This window comes from Rhinatrema bivittatum, chromosome 6 (assembly GCF_901001135.1).
Source record: "Rhinatrema bivittatum chromosome 6, aRhiBiv1.1, whole genome shotgun sequence".
In the NCBI taxonomy this organism is placed as follows: Eukaryota; Metazoa; Chordata; class Amphibia; order Gymnophiona; family Rhinatrematidae; genus Rhinatrema; species Rhinatrema bivittatum.
Window position 1 is genome coordinate 38,115,516 of NC_042620.1, and position 20,544 is coordinate 38,136,059.

At 47.0% G+C, this 20,544-nt stretch overlaps 1 protein-coding gene across 4 annotated transcripts in view; it reads left to right on the forward strand.

The window, feature by feature from the left end:
* The window catches only part of PARP9 (poly(ADP-ribose) polymerase family member 9), a 110,501-nt gene that overhangs the window by 16,484 nt on the left and 73,473 nt on the right, over window positions 1-20,544 (forward strand). For all 4 annotated transcript variants that reach the window (XM_029605299.1, XM_029605297.1, XM_029605296.1 and 1 more), the window contains exon 4: window positions 14,354-14,381. In XM_029605299.1, coding sequence (XP_029461159.1) covers window positions 14,354-14,381 — 28 coding nt within the window. The remainder of the gene's footprint in view (window positions 1-14,353; window positions 14,382-20,544) is intronic.

Genomic DNA, 20,544 nt, shown 5'->3' on the forward strand with positions numbered 1-20,544 from the left:
CTACAGCTTCTCACCAGGGAGTGGGACACTCCCGAGGCATCCTTGAAAGTCACACGTGCCATGGAAAAGCTATACACGCTCCCTGAGGATTTTTTGGATCTTATCAAGGTGCCCAAGGTGGATTCAGCGGTGTCGGCAGTGACCAAGAGGACAACCATCCCGGTCACGGGGGGAACGGCCCTGCGGGATACGCAGGACCGTAAACTAGAGACCTTCCTCAAGAGGGTCTTCGAAGTCTCCGCCCTGGGTATGCGGGCCGTGATGTGCAGTTCGCTCGCGCAAAGGGCCAGTTTACTCTGGGTACAGCAGCTTCTCACCTCTCAGGAATTGCCCCCCGAAGAGGCCGCCCAGGCGGACCGGCTGGAATCTGCCATAGCATACGGGGCGGACGCCCTGTATGATCTCTTTCGCGTAATGGCGAGGTCCATGGTTTCGGTTGTTGCAGCCCGACGGCTCTTGTGGCTTCGCAACTGGGCAGCGGATGCTTCCTCCAAGTCGAGCCTTGGCTCCCTCCCCTTTCGGGGGAAGTTCTTATTTGGAGAGGATCTGGATCAGATCATCAAGTCACTGGGGGAAAATTCGGTGCATCGGCTGCCGGAGGATAGACAGCGTTCCTTCAGATCATTTTCTTCCGGTAGAACCAGGGCCAGGGCACAGCGACGTTATAGGTCTTACCGACAGTCCGCTTCCCGGACACAGCAGACAAGACCCCAGCCTTGGTCTCGTTCCTTTCGTGGGCGGAGGCCCGCAAGAGAGGGTCCAGGGCAGGGAATTCCGCCCACAAAGTCATCCCAATGATGCCAAAGGAGCCCACTTCTCACCTCCCCGGATCGGAGGCCGCCTCGTGGACTTCTACGAGGAGTGGGCAGTTATCTCCACGGACCAGTGGGTGCTGGACACCATAAGAGACGGTTACGCCTTGGAATTTGTCCGCCCCCCGAGGGACCGGTTCATCTTCTCCCCCTGCGGTTCGGATCTCAAGATGATAACGGTTCAACAAACACTAGACCGACTGCAGGAAATAGGGGCCATCGTTCCCGTCCCCTTCGAGGTGGGCTTGGGCCACTATTCCATTTACTTCATCGTTCCCAAAAAGGACGGTTCCTTTCGCCCCATCCTGGACTTGAAGGAGGTAAACAAGGCCCTCAGGATCACCCGGTTCCCCTGGAGACTTTCCGATCAGTGTTTGCCGCAGTGCACAAGGGAGAATTCCTTGCTTCACTGGACCTCTTGGAAGCGTACTTACACATTCCCATCCTGCCGGCTCACCGGCGGTATCTTCGCTTCAAGATTCTCGGTCAACACTTTCAGTTCAAGGCGCTTCCCTTCGGTTTGGCGACCGCACCTCGGACCTTCACAAATATCATGGTAGTGGTGGCGGCGGCCCTCCGCAAGGAGGGTATCCTAGTACATCCGTACCTAGACGACTGGCTGATTCGAGCGAAGTCCTTCTCACATGGTCAGACCTCAGTGGCCAGAGTAGTACAATTCCTACGCTCTCTGGGCTGGGTGGTGAACCTTCCAAAGAGTTCCCTTGTGCCCTCGCAACACCTGGATTTCTTAGGGGCGAGCTTCGATACCCGGCGGGGGATGGTGTTCCTGCGCCAGGACAAGGCGCAAGCCCTGAGAGAGCACGTGTCTCGGTTTTCGGCTCTGGAAGAACCAACCGCCTGGAATTATCTGCAGCTCCTGGGAGTAATGGCCTCCACCATCGACATGGTACCCTGGGCGTTTGCACACCTGTGTCCACTGCAGGCGTCCCTACTATCCCGCTGGAAACCAGTCTCCCAGGAGTATCAGGTGATCCTGCCACTTCCACCATTAGCCAGGAAAAGTCTGGATTGGTGGCTTGTCCCCTCGCATCTGGCTCGGGGAGTCTCGCTCGAGGTTCCCAATTGGGTGGTGGTGACCACCGATGCCAGCCTCGCGGGATGGGGCGCCGTCTGCGAAAGAAGCGCCACTCAAGGGACTTGGACACCAGAGGAGGCAAAGTGGCCGATCAATCGCCTAGAAACGAGAGCCGTGCGTTTCGCTCTCCAGCGTTTTCTTCCCCTGGTGCGACACAGGGGGGTGAGGATCCTCTCGGACAACGTCACCACCGTGGCCTACATCAATCGGCAAGGGGGGACAAGAAGCAAGCATGTCTCCCTCGAGTCTACTCCCCTGATGGAGTGGGCGGAGAGCAATCTCGTCCGGATAGCGGCCTCTCACATCGCCGGGGTGGACAACGTTCAGGCAGACTTCCTGAGTCGTCAACAGCTAGACCCCGGCGAGTGGGCTGTCTCCCACGAGGCAATGCATCTCATCATCCGTCGTTGGGGGACTCCACGCCTCGATCTAATGGCGACCTTTCTCAATGCCAAGGCTCCACGCTTCAGCCGCAGAAGAGAGTGCGGCGCGGAGGGAGTGGATGCCCTCGCCCTTCCGTGGCCGTCGGATCAACTGCTCTATGTGTTTCCTCCTTGGCCTCTGGTTGGCAAGGTTCTCCGCAGGTTAGAACATCATCGAGGGACTGTAATTCTCGTCGCCCCGGAATGGCCCCATTGGCCATGGTTCGCAGATCTACTTCAGATGACGGTGGACGGCCCACTTCGCCTGTCCCATCTTCCTCATCTTCTGTGCCAGGGTCCGGTATTTTTCGAGCAGGCAGAACTCTTCTGTCTTGCGGCCTGGCTTTTGAACGGCGCCGTCTCCGCCACAGAGGCTACCCGGAGACAGTGATCTCAACGATGCTTCGTTCCCGCAAGCCTTCGACCTCCGTCGCTTACGTTCGAGTTTGGAAGGTCTTCGAAGCATGGTGTTCCGACCGCGGAGTCCAAACCATGGAGGCGACTGTCCCGCTGATCCTTCATTTCCTACAGGATGGTCTGGATAAGGGTCTCGCCTATAATTCGCTTCGGGTTCAGGTGGCGGCCTTGAATGTCTTGGTACAGAAGGACTGCTCTCTACCCCTTCAGCCGGATATCGCACGTTTTCTGAAGGGTGCCAAACACCTGCGGCCACCGGTCAGGGATCCTTTCCCTTCTTGGAGCCTCAACTTGGTGCTGCGAACGCTGTCGGGCCCTCCTTTTGAACCCCTGAGGGGGTCCTCCCTCAAGGATCTGACTCTCAAGACGGTTTTCCTGGTAGCCATCTCTTCTGCTCGCCGGATTTCAGAACTTCAAGCCTTGTCCTGCCGAGACCCTTATCTTCATTTCTCCGACTCCGGGGTTTCCCTTCGTACGGTGCCATCCTTCCTACCAAAGGTGGTCTCGGCCTTCCACGTCAATCAAACGGTGGAGCTTCCAGCGTTTGCTCCAGAGGAACCCCGGTCTCTCCGGCTCCTGGACGTCAAGCGGGTACTGCTCCGCTACCTGGAGGTTACCAATGCCTTCCGGGTATCCGATCATTTGTTTGTCCTCTGGTCAGGACAGAGGAGAGGTTCTCAGGCATCCAAGACGACTATTGCTCGCTGGATAAAGGACGCCATCTCATCCGCTTACATTGCGGCGGGGCGGGTGCCGCCTCGCAGCGTGTCTGCTCATTCCATGCGATCCCAAGCGGCGTCCTGGGCGGAATCTCGCTCTGTTTCCTCCCAGGAAATCTGCCGTGCGGCGACATGGAAGTCGTTGCACACTTTTTCCAGACATTACAGACTACACCTGGCGCTTCAGTGCACGGGTTCTTTTGACGATCAGGTTCTCCGAGCAGGTCTCTCAGGACCCCACCCGGTTTAGGGAAGCTTGGGTACATCCCACTGTCTGGACTGATCCAGGTACGTACAGGGAAAAGAAAATTATTCCTTACCTGCTAATTTTCATTCCTGTAGTACCATGGATCAGTCCAGATGCCCGCCACTAGGGGTTTCATTAAGTCCTGCTCGGATTCTTCCAGGTATCTTTCATTCTGTTTGTCTCTGATTATTGTTACTGTTCACAGCTCCTCACAAGTTGACTGTTGCTGGTCCCGTTGACCGTTTGTTTACTTATATCTTCCTCTGTTCCTCTTTGGGAACGGTTCTGGATCCAAAATGTTGTGTTTTTTGCTTTTGGGCTTTGCTATGCGTAATACTGAGCTCCAGCAGAGGGTGCACTACTCTATATGCTGACGCTCTCAAACTCTGTTCTGACTCCATCTGCTGGTCGGGGGATATAACCCACTGTCTGGACTGATCCATGGTACTACAGGAACGAAAATTAGCAGGTAAGGAATCATTTTCTTTTTTCTTCATTCTCCCTGCCGTTGAAGCAGTGAACTGTGCTGGATATGCTTTCCAAGTGAAGTAACAGACTTAATTGGTTCGGGGTAGTAACCGCCACAACAAGCAAGCTACTCCCACGCTTATTTGTTTACCCAGATTATGCTACCTTGCTGGTTGTTGCCTGAATGCAAATCCTCTTTTCCACATTTCCTTTTGCCGTTGAAGCATACAGCAAAGTTGGAGTCGCATTAACCGTGTGAATATTGAATAAGGGTATTAATCACCAGGTAGTAGCCGTCATTCCCGCAAGCCATACCTCTTCTCTTCATTCCCATCCTCCAGGCTTTATGGATCCACAGTGTTTATCCCACGCTCCTTTGAAATCCTTCACAGTTTTGGTCTTCACCACTTCCTCCGGAAGGGCATTCCAGGCATCCACCACTCTCTCCATGAAGAAATACTTCCTGACATTGTTTCTGAGTCTTTCTCCATGGAGTTTTAAATCGTGACCCCTGGTTCTGCTGATTTTTTTCCAACAGAAAAGGTTTGTCATTGACTTTGGATCATTAAAACCTTTCAAGTATCTGAACGTCTGTATCATATCACCCTGCTCTTCCTTTCCTCCAGTGTATACATATTTAGATTCTTCAGTGCAGAGTCATGCATATGGGGTGTGGAAATCCAAAAGAAATGTATTCGACGTGGGGTGAAAGGCTGATGTGCACGGAGCAGGAGAAACACCTTGGGGTGATAGTGTCTAATGATCTGAAGTCGGCGAAAAGTGTGACAAGGTGATAGCTAAAGCCAGAAGAATGCTGGGCTGCATAGAGAGAGGAATATTGAGTAAGAAAAGGGAAGTAATTATCCCCTTGTACAGGTCCTTGGTGAGGCCTCACCTGGAGTACTGTGTTCAGTTCTGGAGACCGTATCTCCATAGGGACAGAGACAGATGGAGGCGATCCAGAGAAGGGCGACCAAAAAGGTGGATGGTCATTTGATGAAGACCATCCACCTTTTTGGTCGCCCTTCTCTGGATCGCCTCCATCTGTCTCTGTCCCTATGGAGATACGGTCTCCAGAACTGAACACAGTACTCCAGGTGAGGCCTCACCAAGGACCTGTACAAGGGGATAATTACTTCCCTTTTCTTACTCAATATTCCTCTCTCTATGCAGCCCAGCATTCTTCTGGCTTTAGCTATCGCCTTGTCACACTTTTCGCCGACTTCAGATCATTAGACACTATCACCCCAAGGTGTTTCTCCTGCTCCGTGCACATCAGCCCTTCACCCCACGTCGAATACATTTCTTTTGGATTTCCACACCCCATATGCATGACTCTGCACTTCTTGGCGGTGAATCTCAGCTGCCATATCTTCAACCACTCTTCCAGCTTCCTTAAATCCTGTTTCATTCTCTCCACTCCTTCCGGCGTGTCCACTCTGTTGCAGATCTTAGTATTATCCGCAAAAAGACAAACATTACCTTCTATCCCGTCCGCAATGTCGCTCACAAAGATATTGAACAGGACTGGTCCTAACACCGATCCTTGCGGCACTCTGCTTAACACCGCTCTCTCTTCAGAGTAAGTGCCATTAACTATCACACATAGTCTTCTGTCCGTCAACCAGTTTGCAATCCAGGTCACCACCTCGGCACTCACTCCCAAGCTTCTCATTTTATTCACCAGTCTCCTATGCGGGACCGTATCAAAAGCTTTGCTAAAATCCAAGTAGATGACATCGAGCATTCTTCCTCGATCCAATTCCTTAGTCACCCAATCAAAAAAGTCGATCAGATTTGTCGGACAGGACCTTCCCTTTCCTTCAGCAGTGACTCCAATACTTTTCCCACCACCTAGGTGAGGCTAACCGGCCTGTAGTTTCCAGCCTCCTCTCTGCTCCCACTCTTGTGAAGTGAGACCACCGTCACTCTTCTCCAATCACTCGGCACCACTCCTGTTTCCAGGGATCTATTGAACAGGTCATGCAGTGGAGCTGCCAGCACATCTCTGAGCTCCCTCAGTATCCTGGGATGAACCTCAGGCCCCAAGGCTTTGTCCACCTTCAGTTTTCCTAGTTCTTCCCATACGTTCTCTTCCGTAAACGGAGTTTCATCCATTCCACTCCATTCCAGTTTCATGTTAACTAGCGACGGTCCTTCTCCGGGGTGGTCTTTAGTGAACACCGAATTGAAGTATTCATTTAATATTTCTGCCATTTCTTCATCTGTTTCCACCCGTTGATCCTTTTCACCTTTCAATTTCAGTATACCACTTTGGACTTTTCTCCTTTCACTGATGTATCTGAAAAATGTTTTGTCATCTCGCTTTACCTCTTTGGCAATCCTTTCTTCCGCTTGACTTTTCGCTTTCTTGATTATTTTCTTCATCTCCCTCAGTTCCACCAGATATTCTTCCTTGTGATCCTCCCTTTGGGATCCTTCATATTTCTTAAACTCTGTTCTTTTATCTTTTATTTTATCAGCCACCTCCTTTGTGAACCAGATAAGTTTCATTCTTTTCTTGCTTTTCTTTACTTTTCTAGCATTTAATATTAGTCGCTTCCACATCTCTTATTTTTTCCCAGCCTTCTAGTTCTTCCTCCAGGTACTTTCCCATTTAAACAAAGTCCGTGTTTTTGAAATACAAAACCCAGGTCTTTGTGCGACTTCTCCGTATCCTATTAGTGATATGAAACCATACTGTTTGATGATCACTGGTACTGAGGTAGGTGCCCACCTGGAAGTTAGAGACATTATCACTATTAGTGTGCACTAAATAGAGTATAGCTCTCTCTCTCATAGGCTCCATTACCATTTGTTTGAACAGAGTTCCTTGCAGGGTATCCACTTTCTCTCTACTACTGTTAGATTCCACAGAAGGGATTCTCCAGTCTACAACCAGCAGATTAAAATCACCAACAATCATCACTTCTCCCTTCTTCCCCATCTTTTGGATGTATTCCGTCGATTACCGTCGAGTTTGGCCCTCGCGGCCTACTGGCCGTCGACCGTCCCATGGCTCAATTTTTTCTATGGCCATGGCGTCGGGGTTTTGTCGGTGCCTGGACTGTACTCGCACCATGTCTATCACAGACCCCCATGGAGTCTGTGTAATGTATTTAGACCGTGAGCATGATGTCCTGACTTGCACCAAATGTGCCCTTATGACACCTAAGGGTCGCAAGGCCAGAACAGAGAAAATGGAACTCCTCTTCCATGCTCAGACCCCGACACCGTCCATCGCATCGACGTCTTTGGAACCGGCACCGTCGACATTGCGCCAGCATCGTCCACTGACCAGTGAATGACTGCCATCGATGTCTTCACAGCCATCGACACCCTCTACTCCCCCTCAAGATCGAGGGGATCATAGGGAAAAACATCGCCATCGACATCGTAAGACTTGGACAGTCGAGGGAGCGAAATCATCGACCGAGCCACCGTTGAAGAAGCCCCGTCCAGGAACGGCATCGACCCTTCCTGTGACCAGGTCATCGAGGCCACCCTCACCCGTTCGGGGTTTGGGAGTCGGGATTCTGCCTGTAAAGGTGGTCCTTCCGACTGTGCCTCTGCCTCCCTCTTCTGTTCCGGAGCCAGGGCTGCTTGCTCCAGGTCTCCGAGAAGAACTGGACCGGCTGGTTCAGGAGGCCATCGACAAGGTGATGCAACGTCTCCAGGTTCCTCCGGCACCGACTGTGGAACCAGCATTCGACCCGATTACCGCAGCGCTGGCACCGCTGCTATCCCTGATGGAGGCGCTAATGGCTGCCCTTCCACCGATGGATCCTGGGTTTCCGATGGCTCCGGTGCCCTCCCCGTTGACAGCTTCATCAGGAGGAGAAACACCGTTCCGCATTCCTCCATCGGGAGTTTTGCCTCAGCCATCGATGCCAATTTGTCCCTCACCACCGATTCATCCATCGATGCCGGCGCCGATGCCTTCCATGCCATCATCTGTGCCCCCGGGGATTCCTTCGATTTTCTCGGAGCCTCGTCCGGGGCCTTCAGGTATCCAACCTCCTTCTCGTCCTACAGGTCAATCTGCTGACCCTTATGACACTTGGGGTGATGATACTTCAGCAGACACCGATGACTTACCTTCACCACCATCTCCCACTGAAAGTAGGAAGCGTTCTCCTCCAGAGGACCTTTCATTCATAAATTTTGTGAAGGAAATGTCTGAGTTGGTTCCCTTTCAACTTCAAACGGAACAGGATGACAGGCACCAGATGATGGAGTTGCTCCAATTCCTGGATGCCCCCAAGGTGATTACCTCTATACCCATTCACCAAGTTCTTCTGGATCTCCTAAAAAAGAACTGGGAAAATCCTGAATCAATTGCTCCAGTACACAGAAAGGCTGACACTACTTACTTAGTGCAATCAGCCCCAGGTTTTCAAAAATCCCAGCTCGACCATCACTCAGTTGTGGTAGAGTCGGCCCAGAAGCGGGCAAAAAGGTCGAAACCTCACTCATCTACCCCACCTGCTAAGAAACAAAAGTTCCTAGACAACATTAGTCGAAGAGTGTTCCAAGGGGCCATGCTCATCTCCCGAATTGCTGCTTACCAGCTTTATATGTCCCAATATAATAGGGTCATCTTCAAGCAAATACAGGACCTTTCTGAGTCCCTCCCTGAACAATTCCAAGACCAGCTACAAACCCTTGTCAACAAAGGATTTGAGGCGGGAAAACATGAGATTCGAACATCTTATGATGTATTTGACACCTCTACCAGAGTGTCTGCAGCTGCCATTTCGGCAAGACGGTGGGCCTGGCTCAAATCTTCCGACCTTCGCCCAGAAGTACAAGATCGGCTGTCTAACCTACCATGTGTAGGAGACAGTCTGTTTGGAGAACAGATCCAACGAATGGTGGCTGAATTAAAGGACCATCATGAGACCCTTAAACAGCTCTCCTCAATGCCTTCAGACTTCTCCTTAAGACAGCCCTTCAGAAAGGACTCTTAGAAGTCGTTCTACCATCCAAGGAAGGCCTATCCACCACCAACAAGGTCCCGTACTACGAGACCTTATCAAAAGCCTCAGCCTCGCCAAGCCCGAAAGCAAAAGCCACAAGCAGCTCCCCAACTAGGACCTGCTCCGGTTTTTGACTTCTGCTTGGAGAGCAGCAGCCAGATTCCTCTGCCAAGCATACCAGTGGGAGCTCGACTGTGCCACTTTCACAACATGTGACAATCAGTCACAACCGACCAATGGGTACTAGCAATCATTGCTCAGGGTTACCACCTGAACTTTCACGCCCTGCCACCGGACTCCCCACCTCTGCCGACTTGGAGAACGCCCGACCACTCCATTCTTCTGGCACAAGAGGTCTCCCTCCTTCTCCAGTCAAGAGCAATAGAACCCGTTCCGCATTTGCAGCAAGACCTAGGGTTCTATTCCCGGTACTTTCTCATCCCCAAAAAATTGGGAGGAATACGTCCAATTCTGGACCTACGTGCTCTCAACAAGTGCTTCTAGTGGGAAAAGTTCAAGATGGTAACCTTGGGATCGCTTCTACCTCTTCTACAAAGGGGAGACTGGCTCTGCTCTCTGGACCTCCAGGACGTATACACATGCATTGCGATAACTCCATCTCATCGCAAGTACCTGAGGTTTTTAGTAGGCCCCAAGCACTATCAATACCGAGTGCTCCCGCTTGGCCTAGCGTCTGCACCACAAGTATTTACCAAATGTCTCGTAGTTGTTGCAGCTTTCCTCAGGAAAGAAATTGTTCACATCTACCCCTATCTAGACGACTGGTTAATCAGGGCTCCAACCTAGCAAGCTGCTCGGTCGTCCCTCGATTTGACTCTTCGCACTCTAATTTCTCTCGGATTTCTCGTCAATTATGAAAAATCCTTTTTAGTCCCATCTCAAACCTTGTTCTTCATTGGGGCAGACTTGGACACCTTGCAAGCAAAAGCCTTTCTGCCACGACAACGAGCCCTGACACTCGTATCTCTAGTTTACCAGTTGCAGTCTCAGCAGACAGCAACTGCTTGCCAATTCCTTGTGCTTCTGAGACACATGGCGTCCTCAGTACATGTTATTCCAATGGCCCGCCTGGCCATGAGACTCATACATTGGACTCTGAGGTCACAATGGATTCAAGCTGTTCAGCCTCTGTCGGCCATTGTCCACATCACCAACCCACTCCGTCTGTCTCTGGCCTGGTGGCAAGATCAATTCAATCTCCTTCGGGGCCTGCCTTTTCAATTACCAGATGCTCAAGCCATTCTCACCACTGATGCTTCCAACCTCGGGCGTGGACGATTTGCAGACACAAGGGTCTTGGTCTCCAGAGGAAGTCAAACACCAAATAAATTTCCTGGAGCTTCGAGCATTGCGATATGCTCTCAGGGCTTTTCAGGATCGCCTATCAAATCAGGTCATCCTGATTCAGACGGACAACCAGGTGGCCATGTGGTACATCAACAAGCAAGGGGGCATAGGCTCCTTCCTTCTGTGTCAGGAAGCTGCGCAAATTTGGGAAGAAGTTCTCTCCCAGTCGATGTACCTCAAGGCCACCTACTTGCTGGGAGTGGACAATGTACTGGCAGACAAGTTAAGTCGCGTCTTCCAACCACACGAGTGGTCTCTCAACCCTTCAGTAGCGGCCTCAATCTTCCAACAATGGGGATATCCTCAGACAGATCTCTTTGCATCCCCTCAGAACCACAAAGTGGACAACTACTGCTCTCTCATTTGCAACAGAGGCTCTCAGCCCAGAGACGCATTCTCCCTCTCGTGGGCAACTGGTCTACTCTATGCATTCCCTCCACTTCCTCTTCTCTCGAAGACCCTAGTGAAGCTATGTCAGGACAAGGGAACCATGATCCTGATAGAACCTCACTGGCCACGCCAAGTGTGGTTTCCAATACTCCAGGATCTCTCCATCCGCAGGCACATTCCCTTGGAAAGGACCCGCTCCTGATAACTCAGAACCACAGGTGTCTGTGCCATCCCAATCTTCAAGCCTTGTCTCTGACGGCATGGATGTTGAAAGGTTAATACTTCAGCCACTTAACCTTTCAGATCCAGTTTCCTGTGTCTTGATTGCTTCACGGAAGCCTTCCACGAGAAAATCTTACTCCTATAAATGGAAAAGGTACACATCATGGTGCACCTCTCAGTCCCTTTATCCCTTTTCCTGTCCAATCCCAAGGTTTTTGGACTATCTCTGGCATCTTCCATCAGAATGCATGTCAGTGCGGTAGCCACCTTCCATAAAGGTGTCGGGGATATCCCTATTTCAGTACAACCCCTCGTTACACGCTTTTTGAAGGGCTTGCTCCACATCCTCCGGCCCCTTCTTGGGACCTTAATCTGGTTCTTGGTCGGCTCATGAAACCACCATTCGAACCTCTTCACTCCTGTGACCTAAATCATCTCACATGGAAAGTGATTTTCCTTTTGGCTATCATTTCAGCTCGCAGGGTTAGTGAGTTACAGGCCTTAGTTATCTATCCGCCTTACACTAAACTCCTGCAGGACTGGGCGGTACTCCGCACTCACCCTAAATTTTTACCTAAGGTAGTTTCGGAGTTTCACATTAATCAATCCATCATACTACCTATCTTCTTTCCCAGGCCCCATTCCAATCCAGGGGAACAGGCTCTGCATACCCTTGTCTGCAAACGGGCTCTAGCTTTTTATCTAGACCGTACAGCTACCCACAGAACGAGCACTCAAGTTATTCGTCTCGTTCCACCCTAACAAATTAGGACAACCTGTGGGTAAGCAGACTCTCTCCTCCTGGTTAGTAGACTGCATATCTTTTTGCTATCAGTAAGCAGGCATTCCTTTTCAAGACCGTGTTAAAGCATACTCTGTGAGGGCCATGGTGACTTCAGTAGCACACCTTCGGTGCCACTTCCTGACATTTGCAGGGCTGCCACCTGGAGTTCCCTCCATACTTTCACAGCCCACTATTGCTTGGACAAAGCCGGAAGACAAGATTCCATCTTCGGCCAGTCTGTCCTGCCTAACCTTTTTCCAACGTGACGTACCAACACCCTTCTGTCTGCCCGGTGGGGTTCAGGATGCCTTCTCCCAAATTACACCCCAGTTGTTGTGCCTGTTCACACCTTTGGGTACATTTGGTGCAGGTTCGGACATCCTCAGCTCGGTACTCACCCATATGTGAGGACTACCATCCTGCTTGTCCTGTGAGAAAGCAAATGTTGCTTACCTGTAACAGGTGTTCTCACAGGACAGCAGGATGTTAGTCCTCACGAAACCCGCCCACCACCCCGTGGTGTTGGGTTCGTAACGTTTTATTGTTTTATTTTTCGGCACTGCCTGTAGCTTTCAAAAAAGACTGAAGGGGGACCCCTGCTGGCTGAAGGGTTAGTGCCATGCTGGGCATGCCCAGTAGGGGCCAATCAAAGTTCTGGAAACTTTGACAGAAGTTTTCCGTGATTGGGCTCCATCCTGATGATGTCACCCATATGTGAGGACTAACATCCTGCTGTCCTGTGAGAACACCTGTTACAGGTAAGCAACATTTGCTAATCCAAAGATGCTAGCGCTATCTTCTGTGTAGAGCAAAGGCTGTTAGGAAAGGTGTACCTAGAAGCAAGGAAGAAACAATACAAAGTTCTAGAAAGCAGTCCACTTGTTAATGCAGATTCTAGAATCAGGATTATTGAAAGCATCTGTAGCAAATGTCTTGGAATTTCTACAGCAGCGATTAAAAAAGGATTGAGCGCCAACTCAGGCGTCCGCATTGGGTTATCATCTAAGAGAGTAGAAGACAATTAGGATGTTAGAAGATTTTTATATACAGCTTATAAAATATATATTCCCTTTAAAAGCCCTACTCTGGGAGGGTTATAACTTTTTGGTGTTGTGCTGGAACCTCCATTTGATCCTTTGCAGGAGCTATCCATAAAATGCTTATTAACCCAAGTCTTTTTGTAGTAATTACGTCATCAAGAAGAGTGGGGTAGCTTCAGGCCATTTCATATGGAGAATCCTACCAGGTATTTCTGCTGGACAAGGTGGCTTCTAATTGGTCTGCACTTTATTTCAAAGATACTAGCTTCTTTTCTTGTGGAATGGGAAGTCCATTATGCCAGACTTTAGATTTAAAGAATGATAGGAGTTGGGTGGCACCTTATAGACTAACCAATTTATTAAAGCATAATGTCCTCAAAAGCTCCTGCTTCAATAAATTAGTCTATAAGGTCATTGTTATTGTCAGCTACACTAGACTAACATTTATTATTTTTTTATATACCGACATTCGATCTCAATTGAGATATCACACCAGTTTACATTCAGGTACTGTTGGTATTTCTCTATCCCCAGAAGTTTTTGTACCTGAGGCAATGGAGGCTAAAGTGACTTGCCCAAGGTCACAAGGAGCGACAGCAGGACTTGAACACTGGTCTCCTGGGTCATAGTCGACTGCTCTAACCACTAGGCTATTCCTCCTCCTAATATGGCTATCCCTCTGAAGATTGAGATATAAAGAGGGCCCTTGGGACTTACTAGGATAGATCAGCTCATTCTGTGAGGTCAATAGTGACATCTATTTGTGTGCCAGAGGAAATTAGCAACCTAGATATCTAGATACATCTTTGAAAAACAGTATAGTTCATGGGTTAGTGTAGCTGCTATTAATCAAGTTGACTTAGAAAATAGCCACTGCTATTACTACCATTAGTAGTGTGGGATATACCGGTACTTAGTTTTTGGGTACTTGCCAGGTACTTGTAGCCTGGATTGTCTACTGTTGGAAACAGGATGCTGGGCTTGATGGACCCTTGGTCTGACCCAGGATGGCAATTGCTTATGTTCTTATGGGTAGGCAGTTCTGGTCCTGGAGTATCACAAACAGGTCTAGTTTTCAGGACATCCTCAATGAATATGTAAAGATGGATCTGCATGACAAGCCTGCATTATATGCATTCAGTATACTGCTGGGGATCTGTTTTGAGTAGATTAAAATGTGTGCTTCAATCAGGATTTCTGATTAAAAGGATATTGTTTTGTCTGTCTATGATGAGGCTTTCACTCTTGAAATCAGTGACATTTTCTTGATCATATGCAACCACACTGAACATTAACACAGCACACATCTATATTTTTTTGTTTTTTAAATGTACCCTTGAAGCAGATACAGTTTTTGTTTTTTTTTATCATGCTTTCTGTTTTTCACAGGATTCCGCATCTTATGAAGCAAAATCAGGTAGGAATCTCCTCTTTTCCTTCTTTGTAATAGCCTGTGATTTATACCGTTATCCATTTCATTACTTCATAATCTGATTTCCAAAAGCAAACTGAAAAATAAAACAGGCCAGTAACTTAGCATACACTGAACCTAGTTTGGTATTGGGATGGAGACCAACTTATTGAGAGATAGTAGCACATACAGGACATCTTCTGAGAAAGAAGGGTATGGCAATGATCTTTTCTGAGTGGCAGAAGAGAATGATAGACACTTTACCAACAAAAGTAGGAATTTTGCCTTCCAGTTCAGGAGTTATGCTTGTAGAATGCTAGTAAATGAGTGCAAGTAATACACATTGAGATGTTTTTGTTGTTATGGAATGTAACTTGCTTTGTTGCACACAATTACTGGTTCTTGACCACTTGGGGAAGATGAGCATATAAATTCCGGTTTTTGTCTTTTACCCAATTTTGCAACCTGTTCCTGCCACCGTTAGTGTGCAATAAGCCCTGGTGCCTAAAATGTGAGACCTGCAAGCGATGGAATAGATGCTGGTGAAGTCGGGGAGTGAGAGTTTTGGCGGCTTCTGGTAGTGGGGCTGGCGAGAGGAAGTCACATTTGCTGCTGGCAGAGCCATCAAGAGGAAGCTGTGACAGCTGGGTCACAGAGAGTGAGTGGGCTATAGAGGGGGAGGGGGCAAGGAAAAAACTGGAAAAGAGAATGCCTAGAGGAGGAGGAGGATTGTAGGTTTTTGGGAGAATGTCTAGAGGCAAAGAGAGGATTCCTAGAGAGGGGAATGCTTGGGGGAAAAGGACAAGGAAATGGAAAAAACAGTAAATATAAAGGAAAAGAAGGAAAAACACAAAAAATAGATAAAATAAAGTGCAAAAAAGCCAAGATAAAATGATGAAAATGTGAAACAAAATTAACATTTCCTGGCTCCTAAGCTGTAGTGGGTAGGCTGAATGGTGGTTATTATGTCATAGAATACACAACACGTTTATAAGTATAGAGTTTTACTTATAATTCTGAGAATAAGCAATAAAAGCATACAAGATTAGGTTTTGCATTAAGAAGATATACAAAGATACTTCTCACAGTTTCCAGTATGAGTCTTATATATCTTGGAAAATCAGAAACACAGTGCTAGAGATTTAGGAACAGATCATTAGTCACTTCATTAACTACTGTAATGTCCAACATGCTTTTCCTCTGATCTTTTCTTTCTCTGATCTAACCAGTCTGTCTTTATTTTGGCTTTTTATGCTAATTTTCTTGTCCTATGTCCCAGTTTCTTCTATGGGCTACTCCCATATGTTCTTGTCATCTGCTGAGGCCTTAGCTATCTGTTCTAATCTGATACTTCAAAGCACATGATGATTTAATCTGTTTTTTCTCTCTACTGTATTATATTATATTCTTACCGTTGCTTTAACCTCTCTTTCCAGCTGATTAAGCTTCCAAGTTCCTATCCCTTGTTTGACTGTAACTTTTGGTCTCTTCTACTTCATTTGCTTATTTATTCTAGTTGTCACTCCAGTTATTACCCTGTTCGATGTAAACCGATCCGATATGGTTTTTAACTATGAAGGTCGGTATAGAAAAGCGTTAAATAATAATAAATAATATCAGAGGCAGTTAGGACATCAGCAACCTAAACCATACCTGTTTTCTCTGATATCTGCACATGAATAACTGCTCGTTAATATATCTGATCTCAATACTTGTTTCTTGTTACAAGCAAACTGAGAAAAATGGTATGTTTATTCTCAGAAATTATAGGCCTTATGTCAAGCAATTACACTAGCTATATTAGTGATTATCTTTGTTCTACTAATTTCTATTGCATTACAAAGTTATTTACATTAATTAAACTCCTTAAATAATTTTTCCACATAAGCAATTTATCCTAACTCCTGAGTTTTCTAAATATTTTTCCACCTGCATAAGGGTATGCATTGTTTAACGTTACCTTACATACTGCAGAATGGTTTAGTAGTGCGCTCTGCATAAAACACTTTCAGAAGGTTTTTCACTAATGTTTTCTGTGCACAAGGGTCAGTAAGGAATTCTCACTAATAGCAGGTCTTCCTGAGTTAGCCTTGAATAAGCGTACATGCTGTTTGTTATGCTCGCCGCTCAGCTACTACTTTTTATCTTACACTCGCTATCGTTTTGGGAGATTGTTTTGAATTTGTTTGTGTGGTCTTAGTGAGTACATTTTTAAAAGATCAGCCATAAAAGATGATGCAGTACATAAGCTTTCAAGACCTCACAAACCCTGATTAAACATGGAGCAAAAGAGAAAAAGTTAAATGAATGCGTTAACTTGGGAGGTAATCTACTTACCATTTTAAGGCCCTATTTCCCCTGATAGGACTATAAAAAGAATCAAATCAGACAGTCCATCTCATTGCAGTAAAACAAGTTCCCTTTATTCAGGATAGAATGAAGAGCCTGGGAAAAAAATAGAGGGGGATTTGATAAAACCCTGAGGCAAATGTGTCCAGGTGCAACACTGGCCCTCCAAAGGTGAAACAGAAAAGATTTTGGGACTCGGGGGCTACAGATCTAGATAAAAAGGCTGAATAGAGATTGACAATAGAGAAAACAAGAGACTATGGGGATTTTAGATAAGAGAGGGTAAGGATCAAGGACACTTGACACATCTGGCAAAACAATGGAATTAATAATCCCGTAAATCCTCCACAAAAGGGTAATGAATAGATACATCCTGGGTGACTGGTTTGGGGGCAGGAAGAATCAAGGAATTACAATGGACAGGAGTGCCTGGTGGAATTCTCACTAATAGTCCCTGGGTCAAAAGGTCATGACAGGGTGAATAACCTCAATGGCAGCAGGCTTAAGTGGGAATTGAGACCTGTGAGGCAAGTGGCTGGAAGTTTCAACAGAAATAACAGGAGGTAAAGCAAGATGATGGACATCATTGTTGTCGAGCGCCCAAAGGGACTCTGGGACAATAGGAGAGGTCAAGACCAGGAGGACAAGACAGGGGAAAGAATTGGGTAGGAGGAGTACTGTAAGGAGAGTCCAAGCAGGACTGTACTGCCAGGACCTCCCTTTCAGGTAACTAGAAAGATACCATCAGAAGAGCAGTAAATAATACAGCTGAGCTTGCAAAGCATGTTACGGCCAAGAAGGGTGAGGGGGGAGGAGGAGGAGAGGAGAATAGAGTAGGAGGTATCAAGGGGGCCAAGCTGCACAGGAGAACAGGGTGTGTAACTGAACACTACTGCTGAGTGCCAGACATGCCCACAACAGGTACTCTGCATCCGGAGAGAGGAGTAAGACACTCCCATGGCCTCTAAACATTCAACGGGATTTCCAGAGACAGTCAAGGTAACAAAGGGCTCAGGGGAAGTAAAAGGAGAATTTTTTTTTTTTCAATTTATTCTTTATTAGATTTTCAAAAAAGCTTAACAAAATCTTGCATTGTACATGCATAAATCAAGTAAATTGAATATAACAGCAATAATTCACAAATATATAGAAAAAACAAAATTTTCATAATTAAAAAAACACTGCTGTATTCAAACCTTATAACATGGGGGCCAATTAAAGAAACATCTTACATTCCAAATAATAATTTATCAAGGAAGCAGGAGCGCTAACTATTATTTTTATGTTTGGCCCAATGTTGGTGATACTTCGTTCTCTAACTTTGCTTGAGTTTTATCCACTCCACTCCAAATGTGAGAGTTGTGAAAAAATAATTTTTTTCCCCTGATAGTTAATACAGCATTTGCTGGGGTACTTTTAAGAAAAAGATAGCCCCCAGCTCCAATACTGCATTTTTTAGGGCTAAAAACTGCCTCCTCCTAACCTGAGTTGGTTTGGAGACATCATGAAAAATAAAAACCTTCTGTCCACAAAAGTGTATGTCTTTATTCTTAAAGAATTTTTCCATAATCTTCTCCTTATCTCTCTCTAAAGCAAAAGAAACAAACAGGGTTGTCCTCTTAGTTATTAAATCTATTGATTCCTCCAAGAAGGTAGATACACCTGGAGAGTTTTCTACTTCTCTCCCTGGTGCAGTATCTAATTGGCGTGGGAAATAATACATTTTCGAAATAGCTGGAACCTCTTCACATTCTAAAATTTCTCTTACATATTTCGAAAACATCTCTAATGGTGAGAGTAATCTAGTAATAGGGACGTTCACAATGCGAGGTTTTTTATTCGCATAAAGTTTTCCAAGTTTTCCATATTTGCATGCAATATAACATTATCTACCGTATGTAAATCTTCCATTTTCTTAACATTATCTACTTCTATAGATAAATTAGACATAGTTGTTTCAATCCCATTTAACTTCTTCCCCTGTTCCTGTATTAAGATCTTATTACGATTTACAATTGCTCCAAGAGATATATTCATCTTTTGCATGTTAGAGTCCAATTTAATCATCATCCTCCATATATCCCCCAACGTCACATTGTTTGTGTCAACGGTATCCAACCTTGCACTCTCAGTGTTAAGTACTGGAGAATACTCACCCATACCCTATCTGTCTAGTTCAGACTGGGAGGTCCCTGCAACATTCAGTGATTGAGAAATATTATCCAAATCACTTACTCTTGCTTGATCTTGCAAATTAGATTCTCCTCCTGATTTTCCGGGTGGGGGTTGTAGAGGTTTTGGGCCTGTGCCGGGACTCAGCGAGGCCTCAAAAAAATCTCTAATGCAGTCCCTTTGTGGCGAAATCCTACACACGTGGGTGTCCATCGGTCTGAGTCCCTGTAAGGCTGGAGATGAGGTGACAAATTTCACCTTCCTTTTACGCCCCATAAAAGGCCTAATAAATCTCAAAAACGATCCAAGCCGATCAAAGTCGATCTAAGTCGCGCACGCCCCTTGGACATGCGCGGCTTAGACGGTGGGTCGGCGGCTACGGTGTGCCGCTGTCCCGCGGGCTTTTCAGCTCGCGGTCTCCAGCCGATGATGTCAGGGGGCAGGAGTCCCACAGGTGCAGGCGATCTCAACTTCTCACCGCTCGCTCCACTGTGCCGGGCAGGTCAGGTCGGCTCCTTCCTTCCTCACAGGTCAGGCCCCCAAAAGGAGAAATTTTTATAAAGAAAGAACCATGGTGATCTCTGAAAATTCCTAGCCAGAAATAGAAAGATAAGACATAGTGGGGCAGGGGTGAGCTGGAGAAAATGGCACAGAGTAAGGGGTAAGGGTTGCTGAATTAGGATGCGGAGAGACAGAGAGAGACTGGCAGACAGGGCAATCCATGGGGCAACCCCTCTACGGAGGGGACATTCCTTCTTCAAGTAACCTGTCATAGTACAGATATGGCAAGCTTGGTTAGTGTTATGAGAAGGGAGGCGGGGAAGGGAAGAGGAAGAACATAAGAACATGCTATACTGGGTCAGACCAAGGGTCCATCAAGCCCAGCATCCTGTTTCCAACAGTGGCCAATCCAGGCCATAAGAACCTGGCAAGTACCCAAAAACTAAGTCTATTCCATGTTACTATTGCTAGTAATAGCAGTGTCTATTTTCCAAGTCAACTTAATTAATAGCAGGTAATGGACTTCTCGTCCAAGAACTTATCCAATCCTTTTTTAAACCCAGCCTTACTAACTGCACTAACCACATCCTCTGGCAACAAATTCCAGAGTTTAATTATGCGTTGAGTGAAAAAGAACTTTCTCTGATTAGTTTTAAATGTGCCACACGCTAACTTCATGGAGTGCTCCCTAGTCTTTCTATTATCTGAAAGAGTAAATAACAGATTCACATCTATTCGTTCTAGACCTCTCATGATTTTAAACACCTCTATCATATTCCCCCTCAGCCGTCTCGTCTCCAAGCTGAAAAGTCCTAACCTCTTTAGCCTTTCCTCATAGGGGAGCTGTTCCATTCCCCTTATCATTTTGGTCGCCCTTCTCTGATCCCGCCTGCCTGTTTCCCCATATTCTGCCCCTTTCTTTAGCAACATTCTCCAGCTGCCCAACCTGAAGTGCAAGCAAGCAATCTGCCTGTGAAGCTTTCAAAGATGGCATCTGATCAAAGCAGGCTTGGGCTACTGCACAAACTTTAGAGAGAGTCTCAATCACCCAGCTATGCAAGCGGCATAACTTGTTCAACTTGGCCGGCAGTCCCTGGTAAAAGAAATTGGTGAGGGCAGCCTGATTTCTCTCACGCCTGGATTTTCT